This window comes from Pyricularia oryzae, chromosome 6 (assembly GCF_000002495.2).
Source record: "Pyricularia oryzae 70-15 chromosome 6, whole genome shotgun sequence".
Lineage (NCBI taxonomy): Eukaryota > Fungi > Ascomycota > Sordariomycetes > Magnaporthales > Pyriculariaceae > Pyricularia > Pyricularia oryzae.
This window is the reverse complement of record NC_017853.1, coordinates 1,194,920-1,219,204: the sequence shown is the minus strand read 5'-3', so window position 1 is coordinate 1,219,204 and position 24,285 is coordinate 1,194,920. Positions and strand designations below refer to the sequence as shown.

The following is a 24,285-nucleotide window of genomic DNA, read 5'->3' as shown; positions in this document are numbered from 1 at the left end:
TGGATCGATTTGGAGGAATTGACTTGCCAATGCGCAAACTCCGCTGTAGGGTCCCCACTTTCTCTTCTTCACGTGACTGCAAGCTCCGACATGGGCAAAAAAGTTGGAGCTCCAACAAGCCCGTCGCGATCACGACACGCAAAGCAGCTTTCGGGGGTTGTGTGCAAACAAACCAGAGAAAAAGCGACAGCACAACCACCCACTGCCATGTTTGCCCGCAGCAGCGGCCGGGCGTTAGTCCGCGCCATCGACGCATCCTCCCAGACCTCGATACCGAGCTTCCTCATTCCCGCCCTCCACCGTCCCTTCTCCGCATCGACGGCCAACCAGTCCAAGCTCGGCCGGACGCCCATATCGATACCACCCGGCGTCGAGCTCACCGTCAGTGAGCCGTGGCTCAAGAAGGATGCGACCAACTACAAGAAGATCTACAAGAAGACCGTCACTGTCGAGGGTCCCTTGGGCAAGCAGAGCTTAGAGGTGCCTGCGTTCGTCAACTTTGACCACGATGCCGACTCGAGGAAAACGATGCTGAGCATCGAAAACAAGGAGGAGAAGAACCAGCGCGAGATGTGGGGTGCGTTGAAATTATTTATACGGTTGATGCGGTCGGAAATGGGTGTAGACTGGGGCATATCACTAACTTGAACGTTGGGCACTGCAGGCACAACGTGGGCGTATGTTCAGCGTTACATAATAGGCGTCTCAGAAGGCCACACGGCGGTCCTGCGCATGGTGGGAATTGGATACCGAGCGACCGTCGAGGACCGTCCCGAGAAGGAGGAATACCCCGGCCAGAAGTTTGTGTGTCTCAAGCTCGGCTTTTCGCACCCGGTCGAACTTGGTCTGCCGCTTGGGATGAAGGCCAGCACTCCCCAGCCAACGCGTATCCTGCTCGAGGGTATCAATAGGGAGGAGGTCATGTCGTTCGCCGCCGAGTGCCGCAAGTGGCGTGTACCGGAACCGTACAAGGGCAAGGGGATCTTTGTTAACGACGAGACCATCAAACTGAAGCAAAAGAAGGTCAAATAGAGATCGGGCGACCAGTCTGTGTGGTGCATTGTATACTATGGCTTGGGGACGAAGATATATTGGAGCAGAAAGCTCCGTGTACCACTACCACTTTTGGTGCATATATGGCTGGGCTTCTTGTTGTACACCATTGTTATATAACAGCGTTCAGATGATCTCTAATGTTTCCTTTCCTAGCGTCCGATCCCAGAGCCTGCATCTGATCTAGAACTAGTTCTTCCCCAAAACCTCCTGGACAGCCTTCAGCACCTTGTCATGTACGGCCGCTGGAGCAGCCACGACACCCTTGTTTTCAGCGAGGGTCCGGCCTTTGCTAAAGTCGAGCCTCCTACCCTCCGTATCGGTAACCTGGCCACCGGCCTCACGCACGATCAGGTCACCGGCAGCGTGATCCCAGATCTTCTCCTGGTAGGTCTTGCTCGTGGGCAGCCTGAGGTAGATATCACCGGCTCCGCGCGCGATCGAGCCATACTTGGCCTGTGAATCCATCCTTACGCTGGGGTTGGTGATTCCCAGCTTCTGGGCAATCTGGGCCGCCTCTCCCTGAGACGAGTGGCCGGCCTCGACGCTCTCGCAAAAGGTCGCGCTCGCCATGTCCGCCAGCGGCTTCATCGAGATCTTCTTGATGGGATCGGCCAACCCACCAGTCGTCAGCGGCCGGCTGTTGGCGCCTTGTCCTAGGACGCCGGAGAAGAGCACGCCACGGCCTTCGTCGGTCGCGTTGGTTCCCAAGTCGGCGGTCAGCGGGGCGCTGTCGTCGACGGGCAGGTTCGGGCAGCCGAGGACGCCGACCTTGACGTCGCCGTCAACCATCAGACCCAAGCAGACAGCGTATTGGCCGCCGCGAAGGAAACCCTTGGTGCCGTCGATGGGGTCGATGGCCCATATCCTGCCCTTGTCGCCCCCCTTGCTCTTGCCCCTGTCGATGAGCTCCAGCATCTCCTCGACGCTGCCAATGGCTCCGCCCAGGGTCTTTTCTGCCTGCTCGTCGCTCAGCTTCGTCGTCCTAACCAGCTCCCAGATGGTCTTTTTGAGAGCCTCGTCCCCGCGGAGAGCATCCGCCTCCTCCTCGGCGACGATCTCGTCTTCGGGGAAGTTGGCCTTCAGGGCGGCAATTATGAGCGCCTGGGCTCCGAAGTCGCCAATTGTGACGGGTGACTTGTCATCCTTGGAGACGGTGCCCTTGGCCTTCTCATTGAAGACGCGCTTGGTCAGGATGGCGGCGCGCTGCACGGCCAGCTGCGCGACCTCAAGCTCCTTGGCGTAGGTGGCCATCTTGATTGTGGTAGATTGTGTACGAAGATGATTGCCTAGGAGGTCGAGACGGGGTATAACTCTAGCAAGGATGAATGCCAGTGCGAGAGCTGCAAGTGATGTCCAGAAAAGAGGCCTGCTCAGTAGATGGTGTCTCTTTGTGGTCTCACGTGTAAACATGCGATAGAGCGATTTTTTTTTCTTCTCTCTTTTCTTCCAGTTTAGGCTAGGATGAGCCTAGGTCGGCACTCGCTTTTCAATTTCAACTGCAATGAAACCGCAGCAGCGGAGTTCTGGTGCCTGGCGATTGTTCCGACTGCCGTCAAGATGTAGGACCCCACGCTGTCGTCATTTCATATGCCCCGCGGAGGATATTACAGTACTCTGTGGGCGGCGGCTCGGCAGTCATAGCCTGAATAAATGTGGGGCCGCATGCGCTCCGATAGCGCCCGTGTAGCCCAAGGAGGCATTTTTGACGTACGATGCAGCATGATTGAACCTATAGCAGGTTCCAGATCGACGGGATCTTAAGAATACTGCAATATTGTATTGATTTATGCATGTTGACAGTCGTAATATCTCGAAGAATGCAGAGACTACTAGTGCTTTTGCCTGGGCTTGGGTGCTCCCAGAAATGATGGAGGGTAGGTTGCATGGTTTGGAGTTGCGTTGTGGATGTGGGTTGGGAGTTTTCTCTCAATGACGTTTACGGTAGAGTGCTATTCTCCCTCTTCAGCTCATCAACTCCCCTTGTATCCCTTCCAGGGGGCATACCTAAGGTTGCGGGCAAGACGGAGTAGGAGTAGGATTAGATTGGTTCTTGGTCCTCACGCCCTCACCATGTTCAAAGGTGTACGGCAAATAACGTTGTTAGTTGCAGCACGCCTGGCGCCAACCTTCCCCGCATTCTCGTCGCCTTCGCGACGGAGCTGTTTCAGGAACAGAAGTTGTGATGCAGCCAGCTAGCGGCGAGATTTAAGTGCCCCTGATATGGCGACTCCCACCTGGCATGATTCGACGGAGCGAGACAAAGATTGCGTTGGTGGGCGAAGCGAACCTAAAGTGTTCCGAGCGTAGCGTATCCTGATATCCTCATCCTTGTGTTCAATGCTTCAGGGCTTCCTTCTTACTGATGAACCTAAATCGAGGCTCCACCCTATGAGAACCTTGGCAACGATTTATAGTACCACGTACCACGTAGACACGTGGAGATGAGGCTATTCGGAGAAAATGGAATGAATCCATGGCATCGCACGACTCGTAATATTGATAACCGTGCCACCGCCATTGAACCCCAAGCATCCGACCCGGTCAGGGTATATCTTGAGTTGCACATCAGGTGTGGAAATCAGCTGGTTTCTTCAAAGAGATTTGCAAAACAATGACAATGACTGTTGCCTGTCGATAAACCTGCCCAAGCTGATATTTTCAATAGGTACCTTACCTACCTAGGTACTTGATTACACAAAGAATTGACTGGTCCCCGACTTCAGTCGTCCGCACAGACCTCTAACGGTGACGTTGTTTCTTCCCCCATCCAAGAGCTGATGGGGGGTTGGTCAGACACACAGACACACACCTCAAGCCTTAAGCCCGTCGGTCATTATTCACCTGAACCAATCCGATTTAGGTTCAAGGTTTATTCGTTGGGAATGGAAAACCGAGGAACCCCATGGGTTCTCGACTTCGCACAGGCGAGTTTATTAAATTCCAGGGTAGCATTCATACCGACGTACTACGTAGTAATCTACCACAGCCCAAGATCTGTGAATCAATCGACAGACAACAAAATCGGGGGTGGCAAGGACAAGGACAGAAAAGGGAAAGAAAAATAAAGTTCTCACCCATCCTTTTTTTTCATGTCCGCTGTGAAATCAATATGCTTTGCTTCTTTTTTCTGTGGTCGTTTGCTGTTCAAGTGGACCTTTATTCCACTGGACCCTATATGTTTTCCTAATGCTTTTCAGCAGCTTGGGAAGCATCACAATTGCCAACCATCATACACCTTGGAACGATGAGCAGACAAGATGGCTGATCGCAACAGCGAGTCCAAGGCATCGGCCCCCTTGGGAGCCGTCGTCTTTGCAATAATTCTTTCCGCCACATTTGTTACGCTGCGGCTGTATACTAGGATCTACAACAAAGCATCAATTTGGGTGGACGATTATTTCACAATTGTTTCTTTCTTTGTGATACTCGGAGCAGGCGCAGGGATAATAACGAGTAAGTCGCCCGCACTCTTGATTCCAGGCCGCACGTGTTGACATTTTGACATTGGCAACGATCAGTGACAAAGTTCGGTTTGGGAACACATGTGGAAACCGTTTCCAATCATGATATGTTCCAATTTAAAAGAGTGAGCAAGAACTTCACGCAACAGGGGGGAATCGTACTAGCAAGCCATACTGAGATGCCATACTAGGCTCGTTTCGCCGCCACGGTTCTCTACACCGTCGGCCTCTTCACTGTCAAGATGACCTTCTTACTTCAGTACCTGAGAATATTAGAAGATGACTGGCGTGCCTACCGCAAGTTCTTAGCAAGCACTCTCCTCATTGGCCTCTGGGCGATGTCCGAGTTCTGGGTGAATGTTTTCGTCTGCATCCCAGTCGAAGGCATATGGGACTCACGTATTGCATCCTCATGTATCCCGAACGGACCGTACCAATATGTTTATATTTCCTTGGACATCGTCAGTGCCATCGCCATCTTCCTCTTCCCGATTATGTTCTTGCGTCACATCGTCATTGGATGGCCGGAGGCGGTTATTCTGGCAGTTGTATTTACCTTTGGTCTATTGTAAGTCGGCAAACCGTCCTGATTCTCACCGAAGAAAGCTGACATTTTTCGTCCCAGTGTCGTGGTTCTTCAGTTTGTCCGGTTCCAATACGTCAATCTTGGCAGTGATTTCACCTGGACTTTTGCAGACCGGGCCTCACTTATGATTTCCGAGCTGGCCGTCGGACTCTTTTGCACCTGCGTACCCCTTCTTCACCCTTTAGCGGAGCGCATTTTTCCGGAGTGGTTCTGCACGTTTGCCTACGAAAACAGCGACGAAAATCACACCAAACCGCCCCCGTCCGGAGACGTGGAGAAAAGCCATCGTAAACGACCGCATCACGACAACGTTGCCTTGGGGACAAAAGGTGCTAGTAGCAGCAGCATTGGCTCTGGTGTCGCGCGCGATGGGGGATCGCGCCAAAAGAACCGAAACCACGCGCCACGCGAGAGGCTCGAAGACCCCAACCCGCCACTTCGCCGCGACGACAGCGGCGACATGTCGGACGACATCATGGGTCTGCAGTCGGCGCTCAAAGGCCTGAAGCGCCTCAGTTTCAACCGCAGCCAGAGCGAGGCGGACGTCAGGAGGTCGCCTCAGCATCGAAACAGCAAGGAGCTGGCGGGACAGTCCTCACGACTGGGCGTGGACCGGACGCACACGTCGCCTTATATGCAATCGCCAACCTTGGGATGGGAACTGTCCAGTTCTCCTGTAGAAAAGCAGCCGGAAATCCCTACCGTCGTGGTGCGACCGCCGCAGTCGCCGGTGCAGACCAGCAAGGGAAGGGGGACGCCGGTGGTGCCTTCAACGAGGCAATCTTTGGGCGACGGAAACGAGGCAGGGCCCGCACGAAATTATTCCCCGGAGCAGCAGCAGCAGCAAGATCAACCACAACAGCTGCAAAGTCGTCGTTATCTCCATCAGGGCACATTCTATAATTCGGTGTCAGAAGCATCATCCTATTACAACAAAAAGCTTCCAGCAGCACCGAAAAATAGGGCACGAGGTTTGGACGTGTACATGGAATCATCACAGGCCAAAGCAAGATTCGAATAAACCGGCAAGGCTTGCGAGAAGTGGCAGACAATATTGATTGGAGTTTTGATGTATTAAAGATACTTGAAGGAAACCGAAAGTGTCAGAATGTATAAGTCTATACGGTAATTGAAGATAATATTCACCACACACAGATTTATCTTTTTCATAGACTGCCGCAAGCTGAAGGCTGCCGATTGGGACCACAACCTAAGTTGGCATACACACACACACACAACACGATCGAGTCAATGCTGTTGAGGAGGGCAATATGGGCTATGCATCCTGGTGGCAAGGATGTTTCCATTCTTTCGACGGACTGCATTGTTCTAGCCCTCAGAGACTGCATGTCTCAAACCAGGCCGGCCAGAAACGGCCAAGTCAATAAATGATTGCCAAGCCAGCTCTGCATACTTTCTGACCCAACAAAAGTACAGGCACCTGCGTCGCAAACATTCCACCGGCAGATTCTCGATGGGTCTACCTCGACTTGTGCTGCGATAGAAGGATGGTTTGGGCCAGAAAAAAAAAAAAAAAAAAAAAAAAAAAAAGCCAGTAGAGCTGCATGCTTGGGCTGACATTGACACCACAGAGCAGTTGTTCCCACAGGCTATAGCCCTCATACTCTAACAGGTGCAACAGGAGATTGTCGATATGTGGGTGGGCGCTGGCGGGGTCTGCGGTGTACTGGACGGAAGCGGGGTGAGGTCTTGGGATCCTTTTCGGAACACAGCATCGGCTTTACCTCTTCCTTCAACCGTTTAATTACCTGGCGATATACTGAGAAATCCGACTACTTGCCTCGTTTCGATAAGTGTAATTTTTGTTTTCGTAATCATGTTGCATTTCATGTCTTTCTTTTCGGCATACCAGTTCGAGATTTGTAGGTCCGTTTTGGACAAGTTGGATGGGTTTCCAAGATTAATGCAGTGAACAAGACTTGCTTTCAGCGCAACATGCACGGTGTTGAGAAAGTTCGGAGTTGAGACAGTCGGTATCTACGCCGTACTTTCAGAGGGCGGCTGGCCGAGAACGACAATCTTGCAAGAGCTCACCCACCTCCTAAGCTCCGTAAGCGGAAAGGCGTATTCGGGGTATCTCTCGCTAGACACACTGCATGGCAGCATGTGCCTAGGTATATCATTTTGCATGCACTCGCGGTTACTTTAGATGACAGGTACAAATGTGGGCTGATTTCGTCTCGTATTTCTCTCTTTTTTTTTTTTTTTTTTTCATCTTGTCATTCCAGGTGTTTTGCGTCCATTCTCCAAAGAGTCAAAGTCAACTGCATGTCGATCTCAAAAAGACAATCGGTGTGCCAGCGGCTTACACACGGATCATCTTGACCCCGTATCATGGTATCATGGGCCCCGCATGCCTGTGTTGTAACGCAATATCAACCAGCTAAATGGTGTTACATCTCGGAAGCTGACGCAAATCGCCATATATTTGGTGCCGACCGCTGGAACTTCGAGGGTCTGTCTGTCTTGTGGAACCCACGAAATTTGACGGTTGTTGCATGTAGCGTCCCACCCCGCTGCCATGCACTGTATGTCCCCAACACACCTGGCTGACGGACGCTATCAGACGCGAAACGGGTGAACAAAATCTTTATCTTCTTGGTTTATCCTTTTTTGAGACTAAAAAAAGAAAAACCGGTTTCTCCGCACCGAGCAATCGTGACCGTTCAAGCAGCTTTGTCTGGCGGATGGAAAGCCGCTCCCCTGGCTCCATCCTTGCTAGGATGGCGACCAGCAACTACACCCGAATAGGCGATGATCGTCAACCCAGGAACACAAGAATACATTTCCAAGCAGCAAATTTGACGAGGCCACTGCAGGGCCCTTAGTTTGGTTCCGGGCCAGATCCCCGGAAATATGGAGGTTGTTTTCTTTGCTGGGATGCAAGACAACCCGAGAAGGTAAGGTCCTGTGTACATTGAATAATGTATGCATGCTCGCGGTCAATGGCATCTCACCATACTCCCTCCCAATGCAGGCCAACATGCATAGAATCACTGTGACCTAGTAACATGAAAGACATCCCGGCTCGCAAAGAAGCGTGACTGTTTTCCGCGGGGAGGGCTGTCAGATGCTCACCTTCCGCTGTTCGGAAGGGTTCCCACACCTGCTGCTATATGTAGCACGGCTTTCCGCTCCTTTTCCCCTTCATCCATTTTTCCCTTTTCTCAACCACGGAATTTTACATGGCTTAGGTGTCCGTCACACCTGTTGAAGTGGGCGAAAAACAAGCGTATCACTGAGAACATTGCCGTTATTAGACGTGCTCGTTCCAGTGTTTACATTCGCCAGAAGGGAAAAAGACAACGAGAAGAAAAAGAGTCGCCGACTGAAGACCAAAGATTAGTTCTGCGAGACCCCTCGTCAAGAATTAAGGAGACTTGCCTTTGGCTCGGGAACGTTCGCAGCACACAACCAGCACAACAACCAGTGGGGGGCTTGTACACTCGGAGCCACCAACCGACACAACCACAAGATCATAAAACCACCCACGTGTACGAGGGACACAACACCTCAAGCGAAAGGAAAAGAATCGGGTCCTTGGCTGGCAGACTAATTAAAGTCCACCGACCCGGGCAGATAAGAAAGATGTGTGTCCAGATCAACCTATTGTTTAGCTGCGGACATCGCAGCTTCGATCGGCTCGACAACTGTCGCAACTTGGGGGTAACATGCTTCGGGCCATCCTCCAAGCACCGAGACACGAATGTCGAGGAAGAATGCGATGAGTGCACTAAAAAGCACTCGGACACGACCAGTGGAGTGCGGAAAGAAGATCCATGGGGGCGAGACAGTCCCTGGTACGGCAAACAGAATGGCCAACACCTCTCAAAATAGCTTCCATGGCTAACAAACAGGGAGAGTTTCGCATCAGCAACGCAAAGGGTTACTTGTGTACCTATGAGGGGTTTTTGGGCGTCAGGCAGACTGCAAGGGAATGTTTAGCGGAATACAAGGGCACGATAGAGGCGAAGCGTAGACATTTGTGCTGTGGTGCAGAGCGGTTCTTGGGAAGAGGCCCGGAAGTTGTCAGACTGTGAATGTCAATGAATGGCAGTTCGCTAAATCAGCGCCTGAACCAGGGTTAAAAAAAAATAGGATTTTGATTACCCCAACGTCTGTTCCGATCCTCGCGAGGTCACGTGATGTCGCGGCAGTAACGGTATCTGCCTCTTGCGTCATCTCATTCTTCGAGCTGCGATTGACGCAACTCCGCCTTGCTGGTTGACTAGGAGGCTGTCTGCGGCTTGATCAACCCTCAATAAGCTTTCTTGGTCCTGCTTCTCGATCGCAGCGAGCTCTGCAAATATGTTGCGACCTCCCTGACTATAATTTGCCTTTTCCCATTTCATCCGCGCAATTCCCAAAAGCTGATTGTAGACGATGGCGGGTACAAGGGGTAGAGGCCGCCCCGCTGCCGGTGCGCGACGGACAACACGCTCCCAGGCGCAGGCGACTCCATCATCATCTGGCTCCGGCACGAAAGCGGTGCCCAAAGAGTACCGCCAGATGCTTCGAGAAGCCGGTGTTCATTCATCCCGACCCACGACCGAAGACGGCGAACCGCCGCCCAAGAGATTGCGCAGGCCGGGACAAAGAGTGTCCAGGCCGGCAGTCAACGAGAAGCCGATCGCGAAAGCCGTGTCCGAAACTGCCACGAAATCGATTGACGGTGCGCGTATTAATTTGCCCGAAGATTCCGAACCATCTGATGACGATCTCGAGTTCGAGGACGTCGCTTTGCCTGAGCCAACAATACAGACTACATACCTAGACTCGGAGGAGGAGGACCAGTCAGACAGTGATAATGGACTTGGGGACGTCGACTTTGGTGCTCTGCCCGGCGATGATGATACGGTTACTGGAAATGACGGTGTTCTTCAGCTAGAGATCTCGACTCAGCCATCTACATCCGCGAGTAGGAAGGGCGTGGTTAAGCGCAAGCCGATCAGCAAAGCCGAGCGAGAAAAGAGGATTGAGATTCACAAGATGCATATATGCTGTCTACTCGTGCATGTAGCACTCAGGAACCGATGGTGCGATGATGCAGAAGTGCAGGCACTAGTGCGTCCTCTTCTGTCAGACAAGATAGTGGACTTGTTGAATCCGCGAAAGAATCTGTCCCAATTCGGGCGGTCAGAATCTCTGAAAGATGGGATACAGCAAGCTCGCATTCTTTTCAATTCTGCATTCAAAGTGACGGAGCGTGGTATTAAACGGGCTTTGTGGGCCGAGGATCCTTCACAGCTCGCAGACGTAGGTTTCCCAGCTACTTGAGGCTCTATGGTTGGAGATGAGATAGCCGTTCGGCCAAGCAAAGAAAAGATTCTTGCTGACATCCTCACAGTATCAACTCCCAGACGACTTGGACTCTGCACTAGACAAGAAAGAGTTTCGCAAATCTGCAAAATACCTGGATGGTTCTAGAGATGTTGGGGCACAATTATTCTGTGCACTCTTGCGATCTGTTGGCGTCCAGGCTCGCTTGGTGTGTTCTTTGCAACCACTCTCGTTTGTTTCCGGAGCTCCGAATTTGCCAAAACCACGACCAAAGAAAAACGTCAAGTCACAGAAACCCCGTCCCATGGCCGATTATGACTCTATGGTATACAATCCTCCTCCATCTGCACCGGGCCCAAGCTTCTCCGCAGCCCGTCGTCTTGGTCACCCAAACGCAGCCGACTATATTCCACCTCCTATGCAACCAAAGGCTACTAGTACCGCTGCTACAGACCTGCAATCACATAAACCTATTAAGGGGGAATCGCCGTTCCCGGTTTACTGGGTTGAGGTACTAGACGAATCTCATCAAAAATGGCAACCTGTCGATCCTCTGGTTACTTGTTCACAGTGGAAGCCAGCAAAATTGGAGCCTCCATTGGTTGATAAACTCAACTGTCTTACATATGCCATTGCCTTCTCCTCGGATGGTGTTGCGCGGGACGTGACGCGGCGGTACGCCAAGGCCTACACCTCCAAGACCCGAAAGATGCGCGTTGACAATCCTCAGGCGTCATTGATAAACCCCGCCACTTTAAGTGGTGAGGAGTGGTATGAGAAAGCCATGGGCTTTTTCCGTAGGCCCTACGGGATAGTGAGCGACCTGGACCGCATCGAAGAGGCCGAGCTCAACGGTACTGCATCCCGCGAGCCAATGCCTCGCAACGTAGCCGACTTCAAAGACCACCCGGTGTTTGCTTTGCAACGCCACCTACGTCGAAACGAAGTTCTCGTGCCTGATGCCAAGTCTTCAGGGACAGTTGCAGCTGGAAAGGGTCAAGTCGAACGTATCTATCGACGGCGAGATGTACGAATCGCTTGGTCTGCTGATAAGTGGTACCGACTAGGTCGGGTGATCAAATTAGGCGAAGAGCCTGTCAAGTACTTGCCCAAGCGCCCGAGGCCTACCGGAAGGGGTCGGGTGGGCAGGTTCGATAGTGATGATGAGGAAGAGGATCCTGTCTTGGGCACAGGCGGCAGCGCTACAGGTACGCCAATCTTCTCCCAGGATCAAACGGAGCTATTCGTTCCAGATCCAGTGCGCAAGGGCAAGGTGCCTCGCAACAAATTTGGCAATGTGGATGTCTTCGTCCCCAGCATGGTGCCACGTGGAGGCGTTCATATCAACAGCGACCTGGCTCCGAGGGCCGCCTACATCCTCGGCGTCGATTACGCTCCTGCACTCACAGGATTTGAGTTCAAGGGCAGGCAGGGTACGGCTGTGCTGAAGGGTGCAGTGGTGCCCATTGAGAGCGAAGAGGCCATCATGGCAGTCATCAACGGGATTCAAGAGATGGAGGCCGACGCCGAGGAGGAGCGCAGGCAGCGACGCCTGTTACGGATGTGGAGTAAATTTCTCAAAGTTCTTCGCATCGACGAACGGGTGTATGCTGGCTTCGACCCGTCAAAGGCCTCGAATCAGACTATGATGGCCCCCAAGGACAAAGGAAAGCAGGCGGAAGAATCTCAACCCGAAGCTGCTCCTGACCACAGTGGATCGCACCTAATCACAAAGGAAAATGACGACGAAAGTGATGACATGGGCGGTGGATTTATGCCCTCGGCCAACGACGATGACGAAGATATGGGAGGTGGTTTTTTGGTCGACTAAGCGCGGCCGATTGCGAGCCAGTCAAGATAGCTTATGAGTTCAGCGCATAGCCTTCACGATGCAATGTGATGCCCCCATGTGTCAAGCATGCTCACCAACCACAAAGCCTGCACACAATGATTTCATTTGAAGGATTTTGTCAATTGACCAATTTGCGTGAGATCAAAACGTCCAAGATTAAATGTACTCATTTGACTGTTTGCGTCAAAGATCAGATTCTGCTCCTCTTTGTTGACTAAATCTTGGCGCCACCTTACAGACGCGTGCAACTCCTTTGTTCATGCTGGGATTTTGATGATAAGAATATGAGACTCCTACTCTGATGAAAATTACCTCCTTGCTCTGTCACTGACACCTCAATTACCAGTTTGCTTTCGGCTTCCGAATCCTCTTGTTGTTTACTTATCATCAAACCACATAACAGTTCTGACTACAGGAATTTCCTACAATGACTAAAACACAACGCCTACTCATTGGCGTCCTCGCATATGTCGCATCTACGGCATTTGCTGAGTTTACCAGCAAGACGGAAATGTGGCGTGCAGCAGAATACGACTCGACGCCCAAGGAGTGGGACGTCCAAACCTCCCACAGCGCCTTGACGCTGGTGACGAGGCGACACTTGGCCGGTGAGACCGGGCCGCAAGTCCGCTACAGTGAGCAAACACTCGATCTGGCTGGCTGTGTTGGCGTAGAGAATGGGCAGTTGGTTTGGGCCCAGGAGTAAGTTGGCCTGTTTCGATTCCAGTCCCCCTAAACAATTGCTAAGGTCTAACGTGGAACACCAAGGGGCAATGCCTTGAAAACCTGCACAGCCTGCTCCGTAACCCCAAGGCTTTGGCCTGGGAAGCCTAGTGAACCTTCAAAGCCGGATGCTATCGCAGAGCTTGGGCTTGAAGAGAATTGGGATTCCTTCGTTTCCCAATGGCTGGAGTCACAAAAGTCGTTTTATTCGTACGACAAGCCAGAAAACCTCAACAGAGAAGCAATCCTCACTTGCAAATGCGATGGGGAAGGTGGACAACCTTCCAGCCTGGATCTCGGTATGTCTTCGCAAGAGGGTTTCTCTAGCTAAATCCACTCTTATCCTCTTGTGACGGGATTTTTCTGCTGCTCCTGCTAATCATTGCCCGGGGTATCCATACAGACGACGGCATATATATGAGCGATGATGAGTCCGGTGGGTTGTACTGTAGCCCCAGCAATGGCAGAGCCGGTAGTGGTGATGCTGTTCCTGAGTATCAGTACGGTGAAACGAATTTTAATGACGAGCACGACGTCGCGGCTGAGGAGGATGACGAAGAGGATGCCGTCAAGCAAAAGCGCTTCCTTCTACTCCCGAGTCTCTTGGAAAGTACTGCGGAAATTCTCAAAGAGCTCGACATGGATAAAGCCTGTGCGGACTGGCGGGTCGTCGACGAAAACTCCGGCAAGCGTATGCTCCAGGCGTACTGCCCGGTCCAGGGCGTATCCAAGAGCACACAGCCGCTGTATGCTGTATCAAAACTCAACCTGGACAACTGCCTGGTCAACGACAATGGTACTCTGAGATTTCAGGAACTGTGAGTGTAGACATGGCTCGTTTCCCTACGTTATATCCTTCAAAGACAAAAGATGATACTGATACTAAAAGGTCCGCCCCAAAAAGCGGCAACGGCATGCGGACATGCGACGCCTTCTTCGACACGCGCGGCAAGACGGAGTGGACGACGCGCTGCCAGGCCGAGTTTGCCATGCCCAACTCCACCACCAGGGCCTCGATAACGGACGGGCTCGACATCGCGGGAAGGTTCAAGTGGAGAAACCACTCGCTTTCTTGCCTCCCGGACGTGCCGCCGGCCGACACCATCGTACCCCTGGACTGGGCGTGCAAGAACGTTGCCCTCTCGAGGGAAGCACCGGGTGTGATCTCGGCCGATTGTCCCGCTGACCTCGGGCTCGACGAGTACGTGCGGAGCACCATCAACCTCAACCGCTGCATCGGGCTCAACGCGACCGAGCCTGGATGGCCGGTTGCGGAGAAAGAGTTAGTTTCTCTCTCTCTCTTTTTTTTTGTTGGATTCTTCCCTTGTCTTTCATGCTGTATTGTTTCAATTGGAATTTGAAGACACAAGGAGTAATCAGGTAGCTAACCATGTTTTCATATTTCACAGCGGCAATGCATTCGAGTATTGCAAGGACTGCGAGCTCATCTGGAGAAACGATACCATCGGCTTCCAGGAAGGCAACAAGACGGAGGTCAAGTCGGCAGTATTGACGTGTACCTGCCGGACAGAGAACGCCACCACATTCCTCCAACGCCCGACCGTTTTCATCCCCCTACAAGGTGAGTGGCTGCTTACCTCCCATGATTTCTCAATTTATAGCTTTTGAGGCTGTAAACGGCTAACTGTTACTTAACCGGCAGACCACATTGGCTGGTCGCCATATACCTTTCGCCCGGTTTGTCTGAATGGGTCCGTTGAGGGAAACAGGCTGATGCACAAAGATCCTTTGACCAAGGCCGACAAGTGATTCCGGTCGCTCTCGAACTACCGTATGCTTCTGTATCTATACTGAAGAGTTCGAATTAGGGGGTAATTATAAGTTTTAGTCAGTTTCAAGGGTATGGGAAAGAGAACAAGGTCTGATGGTTTGGAAATGTTCACTAGGGTAGAAGGAGACATTAAGATTGAGTTAAGCTAGGAAGAGATACCTAGACAATTGGAAATTAAAGCCATTTTTTGTCATGCTCATAAACGCTATTCTATCTCCGACTTGAAGCTGTTTGTGCTTTTGACAGTGTGCCACCCAGTCACAAACAACTTGTTCTGCTACGTAATCGTACATCGGCCTTGCAAGATTCGAATACAAATAAAAGGTCGGTCATCTTAACCAGCCTGTTCGTTGCTGGTGTCTGGCTTCGGTGTCGAACCGTGCCCCGTACCAGGCCTACTCTGCGAGCGCTTGAGCTTGTGCTTGCCCTTGGGATCAAACAAACTTTTGACGCGGCGCAGCCTCGCCCAGCGCTCCTTGTCCTTCGCGTCCCGCGTTGCTTCATCTTCATCCTCGTCACCGTTGTCCCTTGTCGAATCCCCGACATGGTGGCCGCTCGTCGTCGGTCGCACCGGCGTAGTAGGCTGGGTAGGTGTCTTTTCCGCGGTCGCAGGCTGCCCACCAAGACTTTTGGATCCTTTATGCCCAAAAAGTCTATTTGTACTCCTGTTGCGGAGGTATGCATCGTTTTTGATCACTTGCACCATCACTTCCCAACCGGCCGGGCTAGGCGACTGTCCAGTCTTGGACTTTGACGATGTCCCGGCTCCCGTGCTGCGCTGGGCGTGACCATTCTTCCAGGGGCAGAAGTCGCGATGCTCCCTGAGCGGGTCCAGATGGTCCATCATGGCGGGTACGAGTATGGCACCAGTGGTCTGGTCGACTTCCTTGCTCTTGAACATCCAGAGACCCAAGCGGCGGAGGCAAGTGTGACACGAGGCTGAATTGGGTACAGCGCCGATCTTGGGATTCTCAAGTCCTTGCCAGCCTATCATAGCGAGGGCCAAAGCTGACCGGTTGGGTACGGTTGGTTGAGTTGCTGGTGGCCGAGGGTCGCTGAAGAAGGTTGGAGGTAGGTTATGTAAGATGGCATCGAGGTCAAGCTTCTCGGGCAGCCGTAGATTAAATTCGTAGGGTAAAAAGTCCTTGCGGGCGGAGAGCTCGTCGTAGCGCTTCCGAAGAGCCTCGAGTGCAACTGCAGGGTTCGCAAGGGGTAGTCGGATGAGTTGATCTACAATGCAATCGAGATAATCAGTCACCCCGTTCTCTTCCTGTCATTCCAACATGGAGAATTCTTACCATCGCAGCCACGTTCCCTCCAGAGACAATCCTCTTGATGGGCAGTTACCATGAGCTCGGCATACTTCTCCACCAAGGCATCCTCAATCTCAGAAGCAACAAGAACCGGAACCTCCTTGCCCTCAACCTCCTTACGGTTCAGCTTGACCACCATCTCCTTATTGCAGAGGGTACAGCGCAGGCGCTCCTTTCCCATACAGACCCAGCCCTTCTTGGCCCACTCAACCTCGTTGACGCGGTCGGGCTTGGGTGTCCAGTCAGTCAGCTCCTGGAACGTGGCCAGGCGCTTGATCAACTGGTCCCGATCTCCAGGGCAATATCGTGGGATGGTGAGCGGGGTTTTATCCTGAGCAATCGGCCCATTGCGTATGTTGGTTTTGCCACCAGGCGTCCTCCTCAACAGGACGGTAGGCAGGCCTGGGGCGGTGATTGTAGGAGCCCTACCCAAGGACGAGGTACAGTCTGCAGTTGGGGAGGAATCTGGAGCGCCCACCCTACGGCGCTTGAGGAGATCGATCTTGTTCGAGCTTGAGAACGGCATGCTTTGATCCGGATCGGAGGCGCTGTTGTTGATAGTCGTTGAGGTATGAGATGCGGATGGAGAGGGAGAGGCGACAGGTCGTGTGTTTGTCTCGTTCGAGGAGGGTGAGGATGGTCTTGCGCCGATTCCCTGCAGAAGGGCGTTGAACTTCCTCTTTGTCGCGTTCATTGCGAACACTATTCAGTAACGTTGGGCCTCTTTGGGCAGTGTTCCAAGTTTTTGTTTGGTGCCTAGGCTAGCTAGTGTTTGTTTCCGGGGAGGGCAGTGCGGCAATGGTTGCAAAGGGAGTGGAATGCCCCAATAGCGAGCTCTATGGTTCGAGTGAATTGGCTTGCTTCACAAACCATCATACAAGGGTGGGACGACTGTATTCAATGTCGTAACGGAAAAATGACTGTGGAGACAGCTGGTGGTGGCTTAATATCAATGAATTGGGGTCTGCGTGGCTGACTTTTTTTCTCCCTTGGTTTTGGAACCTTTTGCTGATTGTCAGGGCCTGAGCTGCACGTCTGCGTTGTGATGGCAACGACGAGACGTGGTCGAGGCCCTGGCGCGATTAAGCAATTCCGCGAAGCACGGGCCCCTGCAAGGATCGACTCTACCTTGTACCCGGTACAACCCCACCCTGCCTATACCTGCTCGCCTTGGGCCTAGAGCCTGGAGCCCATGTCTTCCCCTTTCAAACATGGAAAAGTCGAAACGCAATCCCGACTTGACCAACGACCACCAAAGTAAAGTTTTCATCTAGACTAGCTAAAGAAATGATTACATACTTTCACTTTGAGCAAATGATTGAGTTTGCTATTCAAAACAACAATTCATGTACCAGCTCTCTCAGCCCAAAGTCGAACTCTTTTGGGTCTGATTCTCGCCTGATGTTGAACTGTAGGGCTGAACACTAAGAAACATCAAACGCTGGGCTTTGGATGGGGCTGCCTGAGTCTTCCATGCTAGCCTTGCTATGAGACATGATGATGTTTGCTTTTCCGGAAATTTAGAACTAAAGATGGTCGCACAGGGCAATTCTTGATGCTCTATTCGACATGAAGAGGCGTATGCTAGCCCTGAAACTTGAGAATTGGCACAAAACATATTTGAGGGTGTGTTTTGTCTCTTAATATCTAATGTTCCGATACATAACTACTCTAGGTTAAAATAAGTAAACCACTTGGTTGTGGTCGTGATAGGTGACCGGTTTGGGAGGACTGCACTTGATGCCGCTCGTTCCTGTCCATGCACAGGAGACGGAATGCTGCCCGATGAGCCTGGCTATATCTAGATTAGATATTGCCTGTTCTAAGGAGGTTTGACGGAAGATAGCCAGGTACGAATATGGTGCGCTACGATGCTTTACAGCGACACGCGCAACTGGAATTTATCGACCGTGATTATGCTGATAAATATTGTATATCTAGATGGGTTCGGTCCCAATTTATTCGATACGATCAAGCAGGGACGAACGCAAATGTTTCTATGCATTCTTCAGGACCAAGTAAAAGCTCTTTTGGCCGAAATTCGAAATTTAAATATGCAAACACCGACGCCAGGACAAAAGAAAACCCAAGCAAAAATAGGGAGCCGCCTTGATTCGGAAAAGACGTAGTGGCTGGAAATTGTAGGTAGAAAGTACCGCACCAGCATCACAACCTGTCCCTGACAGCTCAAACTATCACAAAATTTTCCTACGATCAGATCAAGACCGCCCACATCCACCTTTTTGTATGTATGAGCTGTAAAATCAGCCGCTCAGGTCAGGTCCCATTCATAGCTCATCAGTAAGAATGTCGGTTAGCTCCTGCAAAATATGCCTCGATCTCAGGCCATCATCATAGCCTTTCATGATCCAATCAATGAGTGATGCCGGCGAGCGCAGAATCGGGTTGTTTGCAGCCGCGTTACCCTGAGAGAAGAGCTTCTTTTCAGGGCGCGGAACGGGGTGGTTACGAGAGAAAGATCTGTTCTCCGGGCGTGAATTAGCAGCCAAGTAGTTCGTGCACGTGTTCTCGGTGAGCGGGGCATAGCTGCCGCGCCAAACACGGGTCGACTGGCAGTCCTCCGTCGGCAGCGCCCCCGACATCTCCTGGTCGTCCACCACATCCCAGATCTCCGGCTTCCGCTTGCAGTCAGGAATTCCCGAGATACATGTATCTTCTTTAGGCAGCCAGATCCACCTGAATTCCAGTTCTTGGACGGTTATGGGGGCCGCCTCAGGCTCCTGGTCGGCGAAGCGTACAGAGCGTCGTTTGCCATGGCTGCTGTTTCGTCCTTTCAAAATGCTGGGTGCTAACGTATTGGTTCCTGGTCAGCAAATACAATTCTAGCACCTTAGGTCAGTGGCATATCACCGCGTAGAAGCACTAACCACGGCGAGGTTCGCCTTGCTCCCGAGTAGATGAGGCCATTGCACTCCCTGTTCGGCCGCGGGATTGGTATTCCTCATCGCGGTGGAAGAAAGCCGAGATATCTTCGGACTCATCGAGACGGCCGTAAGAAGACCGGCGATTGCGAGTACGGTCTCCCATCTTTGTTCTGGAAAGGTTAAGCTGATGTAGATAGATGCAAGCCTATAGATTTAGCTGGTTGGAAGGAATGATGCAGCGGGAACGATTTTGGTGGTCTCTTTGGTTGTGACCAGACGAAGAATTTGATCATGAGCTGATGATCCCAAGTATATATCCCGAATTGCTGAAGAGGGTTACTCATATCTAGAGGTGATTGTAAAGTAACGGTGACTTCGATCCGAAGACAGTAGAATGAATAAAGGAGTGAGAAAGAACGAGCTGGTCACGGCCCCTTAGACAACCAGAGACCCCATCATTTACCTCAGCCTCAGTGAAGTCACCCCAAGGCGTCCATTCACAGAGATATCATTCAAGACAACAATAGTTAATTGTTTCTCACAGCAAACTTGAAGGCAAACACCCTTTCATGCGGGTGATTTGGTACTTACTGCTACGATAACTCAATCATGGACAATAAGTGGAGACGCTGCTGTTTCGGAGCATGCCGAAAACACGTTCAGCCAGGACAACAGGAATTGATACACCGACTCAGGAAGCCAACCCGTTTTTAACCTGAAAGAGGCATGAGGAAGCTATCGGCCCAACCGCCGTTGGGAACGGCGGCTTATTCAATGACAGCAAAGGCATTGCAAAGAAACTTTCGATTTTGATGAGGTGTCTGCATATCTCGATTTCATAGCACTATTTTGACGGTAAAATTTCAAGGTTCCCAGTGCTAGCCATAATGAATCCGGAGGCCTCCGATCCAAGGGCCTCATTGGACAGGCAGGTACATTAGTTAAGCAGGTAGGTAGACGTAGAAAGGCGGCTATGTAGATCAATGTATTTAAATAGATAGGCAAGTATTATATATGTAGGATTTGTGTGCTGCACAACAAAAAGTGTAGGGTTTATACGTCGCCCTCATGTTCGTGTCTGGGTGAAGTTTATGAAGATGGTCTGGAATTGTCTACTATGGTACAGCGACAGGACTGTAAGGTAGAGTGCTCCGTAGGATTGGCGACACGTGGGGTCAACGGCACATGAGCTGGGGCCGAAATCAGGAGCATGATTCGCCAGGGGAGAACCCCATGATAACGACTGGCCATTGCAGGGTTCCACGTTTCATGTGGGGCCACTCAATACCACGCGAGCCCCCCCTTGGCATCAACTTCAACTCTCGTCGACCACGTTAATACAAGCGAGCTACTCACGCAGGTTCCTTCCTTGATCAACCCCCAAACGGAGGTTGCAATTTCATTAGGGATCATAGAAGCAAATGGATGGCTGCAGTACCCCACAGATTGAAAACTCCCTTTCCTAGAAATCAAGCACTGAACAAACAACCCCGCCGCGATTGATCTACTATTGTTTAGGTACTGTACAATAGTAGATCAAATCTTCTTAGACCCAATCCAGGCCCCCCAGGTGTTCAAGGATTGAAACAGGTCATTCATGCCTTGAGCAGGTTTGCGTGCTCATCTTGTCGTTATCCAGGGTGCAACAATAGATCCTGGTGTCGCATCTGCGCTGGCTTTTGGTCTCAGTCGCTGGCTTTTTGGTGGCCCTCCAAAATGAAACGTCTTGTCACCGGCCGACTGAGGGCCCTCGTGGTTGTTGCTGGTGCTGGTGCTGCTTTGGTTTATTGACACTCCCGATTTTTGTCAATCCAACGCACCTGGCTTTCCCCTCCTCCTTTGGGAAACATGCCTTCAATTTAACATGCCTCGCTTGCCATTTTTTGAAACCTGGTTAACTCATTTTTGTTGTTCCTGAAAAAGCTCTCGCAATCCATCTTTCTCCTCACAAGAAAGATTTCTTTTTACCTTTCAGCTCAACACCCAAAAACAAAGGTGCATCCTCGTGTATTAAATCACTCGTGTCTTTCACAACTTTAGTTTATTCGCCGCATCTTCTCTACCTAGAATCAACTAAGAGACAAAACACCGACATTATGCCTGGAATTCGTAAGTCCTGCCCAAGTTCCATGCAACTCCGTGCAGGAGGCATACATACAGGAATATTTGACGCTGACTTGTTCCTCTGATCCAAACTCAAAAGCCCTTCACGCTTTTGACAACCTTAAGGCGAAGCTCAAGGCTGCCTTCAACGAGAGGAAGAAGAAGAAGTCGAGCAGCGAAAAGCCTGCGGATCCAGCTGCTACAGCCACTACCGCTCCCACCCCAGCCAAGACCGATGCTGCACCGGCCGCGGCTCCTGCTGGTTAGTTGCAGTTGCAAACCACTCTCAGTTGCCTCTGTTTTGTGCCTGCTTTTATTTGTTTGTTTTTATCTGTACTAACACGCAGAGCAGCTGCAGCTGTGGCATCGACACCCGCAGCCGCCGCGCTCGATGCGGCCAAGAAAGACGACGCCACAGCGGCCCCCGCCGCCGCAGAGCCGGCTTCAGCTGCCTTCGAGCCAGCCAAGCCTGCCGAACCCACCGTGACCGAGCCGGCCGCTACTGAAGCCGCTCCAGCTCCCGCCACGAGCACCACGACGGCAGGCGCTGAAGCCTCCGCGGCGCCTGCGCCGACCCCGGCCGAGCCTGCCGCCCCCGCTATCGAGACTGACAAGGCTGAGGAGAAGAAGCCCCAGGCAACTGATGCTGCACCTGCTGCTGCACCGGCTGCCCCTACCGCGGCTGCCGCGCCCGTTGCGCCGACGGCATGATATGCTTCGGAAACTTGTCTTGTGTCGGCTAGCCTATCACTACGTCTGCGCTTTCAAAGGTCTTTTTTCCAGGTTCTAAATTGATCTTTTGCCCTTCAAAGTTCCTTGTCGAAATTGGTGGATCCGACACTGTCCAAGACAAGCCAAGACACAAGGCTTGAGACGACATCTCTTTTGGTTTCAATGCGTTGTTTGTTATTGTTTTCATCAGTTTCAATACCCCGCAAAATGGCGAACGTGCCTTTACACGCGGCACATCTTGTTCTTCATCCTATTTCTTCATGTTCTGCATCATGTTCATCCTGATAGCCAAGTGCGTGCACTTTATAAGGAATCCAATATCGGCTCTCATACACGCGACTAGGTCTATACTATGCCCATGGAGCTTTTGTCAAGCCCGCTTGCCCATCATTCGTCCCGCTACTTGCAGCTGCAGGCCCCCCGCTTTGTCTCGCAACTGGGTCGGGAGGCGGAGGCCTTGTCGTTCCAGTCACCGGTTGCTGCACCCGAGAAGAAATCCCCGGCGCAGGCATCCGACCCCCTTGCGCCCACGGTGCAGCCGTGCCCATTGAGACGCCCATAGGATTCAACTGTGGCGGTGGCATGCCCGTTGGTGGCATTCCCATAGGCGCCTGTCCTGTAGCCGCGAAGACAGGCTGATTCTGCATGTGTACACTCTGTGTTGGTATTGGTGCTTCCGGATCCACTTCCCAGGAGAACAAGGAGCCGATGGGGAAATGCTGAACAACCGGGAACTTGGATAGAACCTCGGCGTTAAACATCTTGATCATGCCCTGTTATGATGGAAATATTAGCTCTTGTGCTGGAGTACTCTATTACTAGTCACTGCTTACCTTGTTCACCTTCCCCCAACCGTCCTTGATGCCAGAAACATCCCAGAGCATGGGGCTGTGCTCCCAGAAGGGACCTTTCTTTACGTCGTTGATGAATCCGACGGCAGAAAAATACATGTTCAGCTCGCGTTGCACCTCGACAGTTTCGACCTTGGTAATATCCCCGAGTTTTGGGGCGCGCATCACGGAGCCTTCCAGAGGCATAGTCTCGTCTTCGGAGATTGGGCGGGTGAGTTGCGCCGAGCCGAATATGTATGGGAGGAAAGAGTGGTCATCGAGACCCCAGACGCCATGTGACCCGGCTGGCTCCAAGGTGTATGTGAGAATAAGCTTCCGTATGACCTTGAGGTATCTGAGGGATGGGATAAAGCTTTCAGTCAGCATAAAAACCTCGCGCTGGGAGTAAGTATCTGGCCAGATACTCACTGCTCAAAAACACCGAGCACAATACTCCGCTCAATGTCACCGTGATCTGACTCTGGCCCGTCTGTGAATGCGCCCAACTTCCACAAGCCACCCAAGAATGCCAGGAAGCTCAGCTCATGTCCTGTTCCGTAGTCAAGTCTTTGTGAGCTGCCGAAGCTTCCAAGGAAATATGCCCTCAACTCGTCGATGGCGCTAGCTGTTGAGATTATCTTGTGCTCGTCGGCCTTTCCCTCTGCAGAATCGTCGGCTTTTGGCTGCTCTCCATCATTATCAAAGGACAGAATCTCGGGCGCGATAGACCCTGCCAGGAGCGCGTCAACCCTGTCCTCGAGGTGCTTGTGCCACGTCCGAAAGGCAATGTTTCCAAACCTGCGGGGTCCCGGGTCGGGCGGCGTCTCGTCAACTATCGCAACCACCTTGTCGAGGAGTGTCTGCAGCCGTCTAACGGATGGTGGGTCGTCGCGCGGAGATGCGAGCGTGAAAACTGTGCCGGCGTTGGCGGGCGCCCCTGATTTTTTGCGGGGACATAATGAGCGGTTCAGCTGGAGCACGAAGACGCAAATGTCGCGGTAGGCTTTCGAGGTCAGGAAATGTGAGACGTCTGCACCGTCGTTAATCTTTTTCGTTGGGGCTTGGAACTTCCAACCCTTGCCTCGTGGGAGGATTTCGAGCTTAGGGAGCTGGACCGGTTTCGGAGGTGGCTCCATGATCGCGGGGTAAAGGCACCGCCGTCTTGCTCTGATGCTCCGGGTATGGCTGAATTTCTATGGCTTGATCTGTAACTTGCAGCGGATTATGCTCGATCGATGATTCGACCGTTAGCCATCGGGTCGTTTTTGTTCTTATTTCCCCCTTAGCTGCTTCCTTTTGCTTGGTTGACGTTCAACCTGGGCAGATACCTTACTTAGCTCAGGTAGGTCCAATGTGAAGTGCCTGTCCCAGGGAATGCTTGTACAATTAATTGCTCCCCACTTTTAGTGAGCAGGGTCCTGTCATGCATGGGGTCAGGGTCGTCCGTCCACTGCCGGAAGGGGATGACGTCATGACAATAATACTCATGCACCGTTGGAGTGAAGGATGACCTATCAACAGAACATTTCTGTGAAGTGGCTTGCAGTATATAGGCCATATTGATGTATGTGGCTTCAGCTGTTTTTTATAATAACGGTTTTAAAGGGTTCGTGTCCACATACTCCGTACATAGTGATACTTTAGTTTGAAG

At 51.9% G+C, this 24,285-nt stretch overlaps 11 protein-coding genes across 11 annotated transcripts; 7 read left to right on the top strand and 4 right to left on the bottom strand.

The window, feature by feature from the left end:
• Nucleotides 1-38: 38 nt before the first annotated feature.
• Nucleotides 39-1,222, top strand: MGG_04310 (54S ribosomal protein L6). The gene is made up of 2 exons (XM_003719452.1): nt 39-577; nt 665-1,222. Exons 1-2 carry the CDS (start codon nt 91-93, stop codon nt 1,030-1,032), a joined length of 855 nt encoding a protein of 284 aa, XP_003719500.1. The 5' UTR covers nt 39-90; the 3' UTR covers nt 1,033-1,222.
• Nucleotides 1,009-2,614, bottom strand: MGG_04311 (3',5'-bisphosphate nucleotidase). Its single transcript, XM_003719451.1, has one exon. It carries the CDS (start codon nt 2,464-2,466, stop codon nt 1,243-1,245), a length of 1,224 nt encoding a protein of 407 aa, XP_003719499.1. The 5' UTR covers nt 2,467-2,614; the 3' UTR covers nt 1,009-1,242.
• A 2,145-nt stretch (nt 2,615-4,759) lies between these two features.
• On the top strand, nt 4,760-6,124 carry MGG_04312 (uncharacterized protein; the record flags this gene model as incomplete). Its single annotated transcript, XM_003719450.1, has 2 exons — nt 4,760-5,085; nt 5,143-6,124. 2 exons carry the CDS (start codon nt 4,760-4,762, stop codon nt 6,122-6,124), a joined length of 1,308 nt encoding a protein of 435 aa, XP_003719498.1.
• A 1,486-nt stretch (nt 6,125-7,610) lies between these two features.
• MGG_14892 (uncharacterized protein) lies at nt 7,611-9,248 on the top strand. The gene is made up of 2 exons (XM_003719449.1): nt 7,611-8,024; nt 8,319-9,248. Exons 1-2 carry the CDS (start codon nt 7,981-7,983, stop codon nt 8,959-8,961), a joined length of 687 nt encoding a protein of 228 aa, XP_003719497.1. The 5' UTR covers nt 7,611-7,980; the 3' UTR covers nt 8,962-9,248.
• Nucleotides 9,249-9,354: 106 nt separating this feature from the next.
• MGG_17634 (uncharacterized protein) lies at nt 9,355-12,621 on the top strand. Its single transcript, XM_003719448.1, has 2 exons — nt 9,355-10,380; nt 10,472-12,621. Exons 1-2 carry the CDS (start codon nt 9,508-9,510, stop codon nt 12,233-12,235), a joined length of 2,637 nt encoding a protein of 878 aa, XP_003719496.1. The 5' UTR covers nt 9,355-9,507; the 3' UTR covers nt 12,236-12,621.
• A 62-nt stretch (nt 12,622-12,683) lies between these two features.
• MGG_04316 (uncharacterized protein) lies at nt 12,684-14,749 on the top strand (the record flags this gene model as incomplete). The annotated part of the gene is made up of 6 exons (XM_003719447.1): nt 12,684-12,958; nt 13,025-13,278; nt 13,383-13,797; nt 13,869-14,261; nt 14,389-14,561; nt 14,643-14,749. The coding sequence occupies 6 exons, from the start codon at nt 12,684-12,686 to the stop codon at nt 14,747-14,749; spliced, it is 1,617 nt and encodes a 538-aa protein (XP_003719495.1).
• A 121-nt stretch (nt 14,750-14,870) lies between these two features.
• MGG_04317 (uncharacterized protein) lies at nt 14,871-17,149 on the bottom strand. Its single transcript, XM_003719446.1, has 2 exons — nt 16,070-17,149; nt 14,871-16,001 (listed from the first exon to the last, which is right to left on the bottom strand). Exons 1-2 carry the CDS (start codon nt 16,776-16,778, stop codon nt 15,106-15,108), a joined length of 1,605 nt encoding a protein of 534 aa, XP_003719494.1. The 5' UTR covers nt 16,779-17,149; the 3' UTR covers nt 14,871-15,105.
• A 1,172-nt stretch (nt 17,150-18,321) lies between these two features.
• On the bottom strand, nt 18,322-19,298 carry MGG_04318 (uncharacterized protein). The gene is made up of 2 exons (XM_003719445.1): nt 18,973-19,298; nt 18,322-18,893 (listed from the first exon to the last, which is right to left on the bottom strand). The coding sequence occupies exons 1-2, from the start codon at nt 19,130-19,132 to the stop codon at nt 18,373-18,375; spliced, it is 681 nt and encodes a 226-aa protein (XP_003719493.1). The 5' UTR covers nt 19,133-19,298; the 3' UTR covers nt 18,322-18,372.
• Nucleotides 19,299-19,856: 558 nt separating this feature from the next.
• On the top strand, nt 19,857-20,158 carry MGG_17633 (uncharacterized protein; the record flags this gene model as incomplete). Its single annotated transcript, XM_003719444.1, has 2 exons — nt 19,857-19,901; nt 19,967-20,158. 2 exons carry the CDS (start codon nt 19,857-19,859, stop codon nt 20,156-20,158), a joined length of 237 nt encoding a protein of 78 aa, XP_003719492.1.
• Nucleotides 20,159-20,514: 356 nt separating this feature from the next.
• MGG_04319 (uncharacterized protein) lies at nt 20,515-22,018 on the top strand. The gene is made up of 3 exons (XM_003719443.1): nt 20,515-21,078; nt 21,173-21,334; nt 21,425-22,018. Exons 1-3 carry the CDS (start codon nt 21,066-21,068, stop codon nt 21,781-21,783), a joined length of 534 nt encoding a protein of 177 aa, XP_003719491.1. The 5' UTR covers nt 20,515-21,065; the 3' UTR covers nt 21,784-22,018.
• On the bottom strand, nt 21,618-23,990 carry MGG_04320 (serine/threonine-protein phosphatase 2A activator 1). Its single transcript, XM_003719442.1, has 3 exons — nt 23,064-23,990; nt 22,638-22,989; nt 21,618-22,577 (listed from the first exon to the last, which is right to left on the bottom strand). The coding sequence occupies exons 1-3, from the start codon at nt 23,768-23,770 to the stop codon at nt 22,155-22,157; spliced, it is 1,482 nt and encodes a 493-aa protein (XP_003719490.1). The 5' UTR covers nt 23,771-23,990; the 3' UTR covers nt 21,618-22,154.
• Between the last annotated feature and the right edge of the window lie 295 nt (nt 23,991-24,285).

Excerpts from the sequence above, each read along its gene's own strand:
- MGG_14892 (XM_003719449.1), top strand. The coding sequence starts at position 7,981 with ATGGAGGTTGTTTTCTTTGCTGGGATGCAAGACAACCCGAGAAG. Across the intron at positions 8,025-8,318 it reads ATGCAAGACAACCCGAGAAG|GTGTCCGTCACACCTGTTGA; the intron begins GTAAGGTCCTGT and ends TACATGGCTTAG.
- MGG_04317 (XM_003719446.1), bottom strand. The coding sequence starts at position 16,778 with ATGAACGCGACAAAGAGGAAGTTCAACGCCCTTCTGCAGGGAATCGGC. Across the intron at positions 16,002-16,069 it reads GAGGGAACGTGGCTGCGATG|ATCAACTCATCCGACTACCC; the intron begins GTAAGAATTCTC and ends ATTGCATTGTAG.
- MGG_04319 (XM_003719443.1), top strand. Across the intron at positions 21,335-21,424 it reads ACCGGCCGCGGCTCCTGCTG|CTGCAGCTGTGGCATCGACA; the intron begins GTTAGTTGCAGT and ends CACGCAGAGCAG.
- MGG_04310 (XM_003719452.1), top strand. The coding sequence starts at position 91 with ATGGGCAAAAAAGTTGGAGCTCCAACAAGCCCGTCGCGATCACGACAC. Across the intron at positions 578-664 it reads GAACCAGCGCGAGATGTGGG|GCACAACGTGGGCGTATGTT; the intron begins GTGCGTTGAAAT and ends TGGGCACTGCAG.
- MGG_04311 (XM_003719451.1), bottom strand. The coding sequence starts at position 2,466 with ATGTTTACACGTGAGACCACAAAGAGACACCATCTACTGAGCAGGCCT.
- MGG_04320 (XM_003719442.1), bottom strand. The coding sequence starts at position 23,770 with ATGGAGCCACCTCCGAAACCGGTCCAGCTCCCTAAGCTCGAAATCCTC. Across the intron at positions 22,990-23,063 it reads GTGCTCGGTGTTTTTGAGCA|ATACCTCAAGGTCATACGGA; the intron begins GTGAGTATCTGG and ends CCCATCCCTCAG. Across the intron at positions 22,578-22,637 it reads GTTGGGGGAAGGTGAACAAG|GGCATGATCAAGATGTTTAA; the intron begins GTAAGCAGTGAC and ends CCATCATAACAG.
- MGG_17634 (XM_003719448.1), top strand. The coding sequence starts at position 9,508 with ATGGCGGGTACAAGGGGTAGAGGCCGCCCCGCTGCCGGTGCGCGACGG. Across the intron at positions 10,381-10,471 it reads ATCCTTCACAGCTCGCAGAC|TATCAACTCCCAGACGACTT; the intron begins GTAGGTTTCCCA and ends ACATCCTCACAG.
- MGG_04318 (XM_003719445.1), bottom strand. The coding sequence starts at position 19,132 with ATGGGAGACCGTACTCGCAATCGCCGGTCTTCTTACGGCCGTCTCGAT. Across the intron at positions 18,894-18,972 it reads GCAAGGCGAACCTCGCCGTG|CACCCAGCATTTTGAAAGGA; the intron begins GTTAGTGCTTCT and ends CCAATACGTTAG.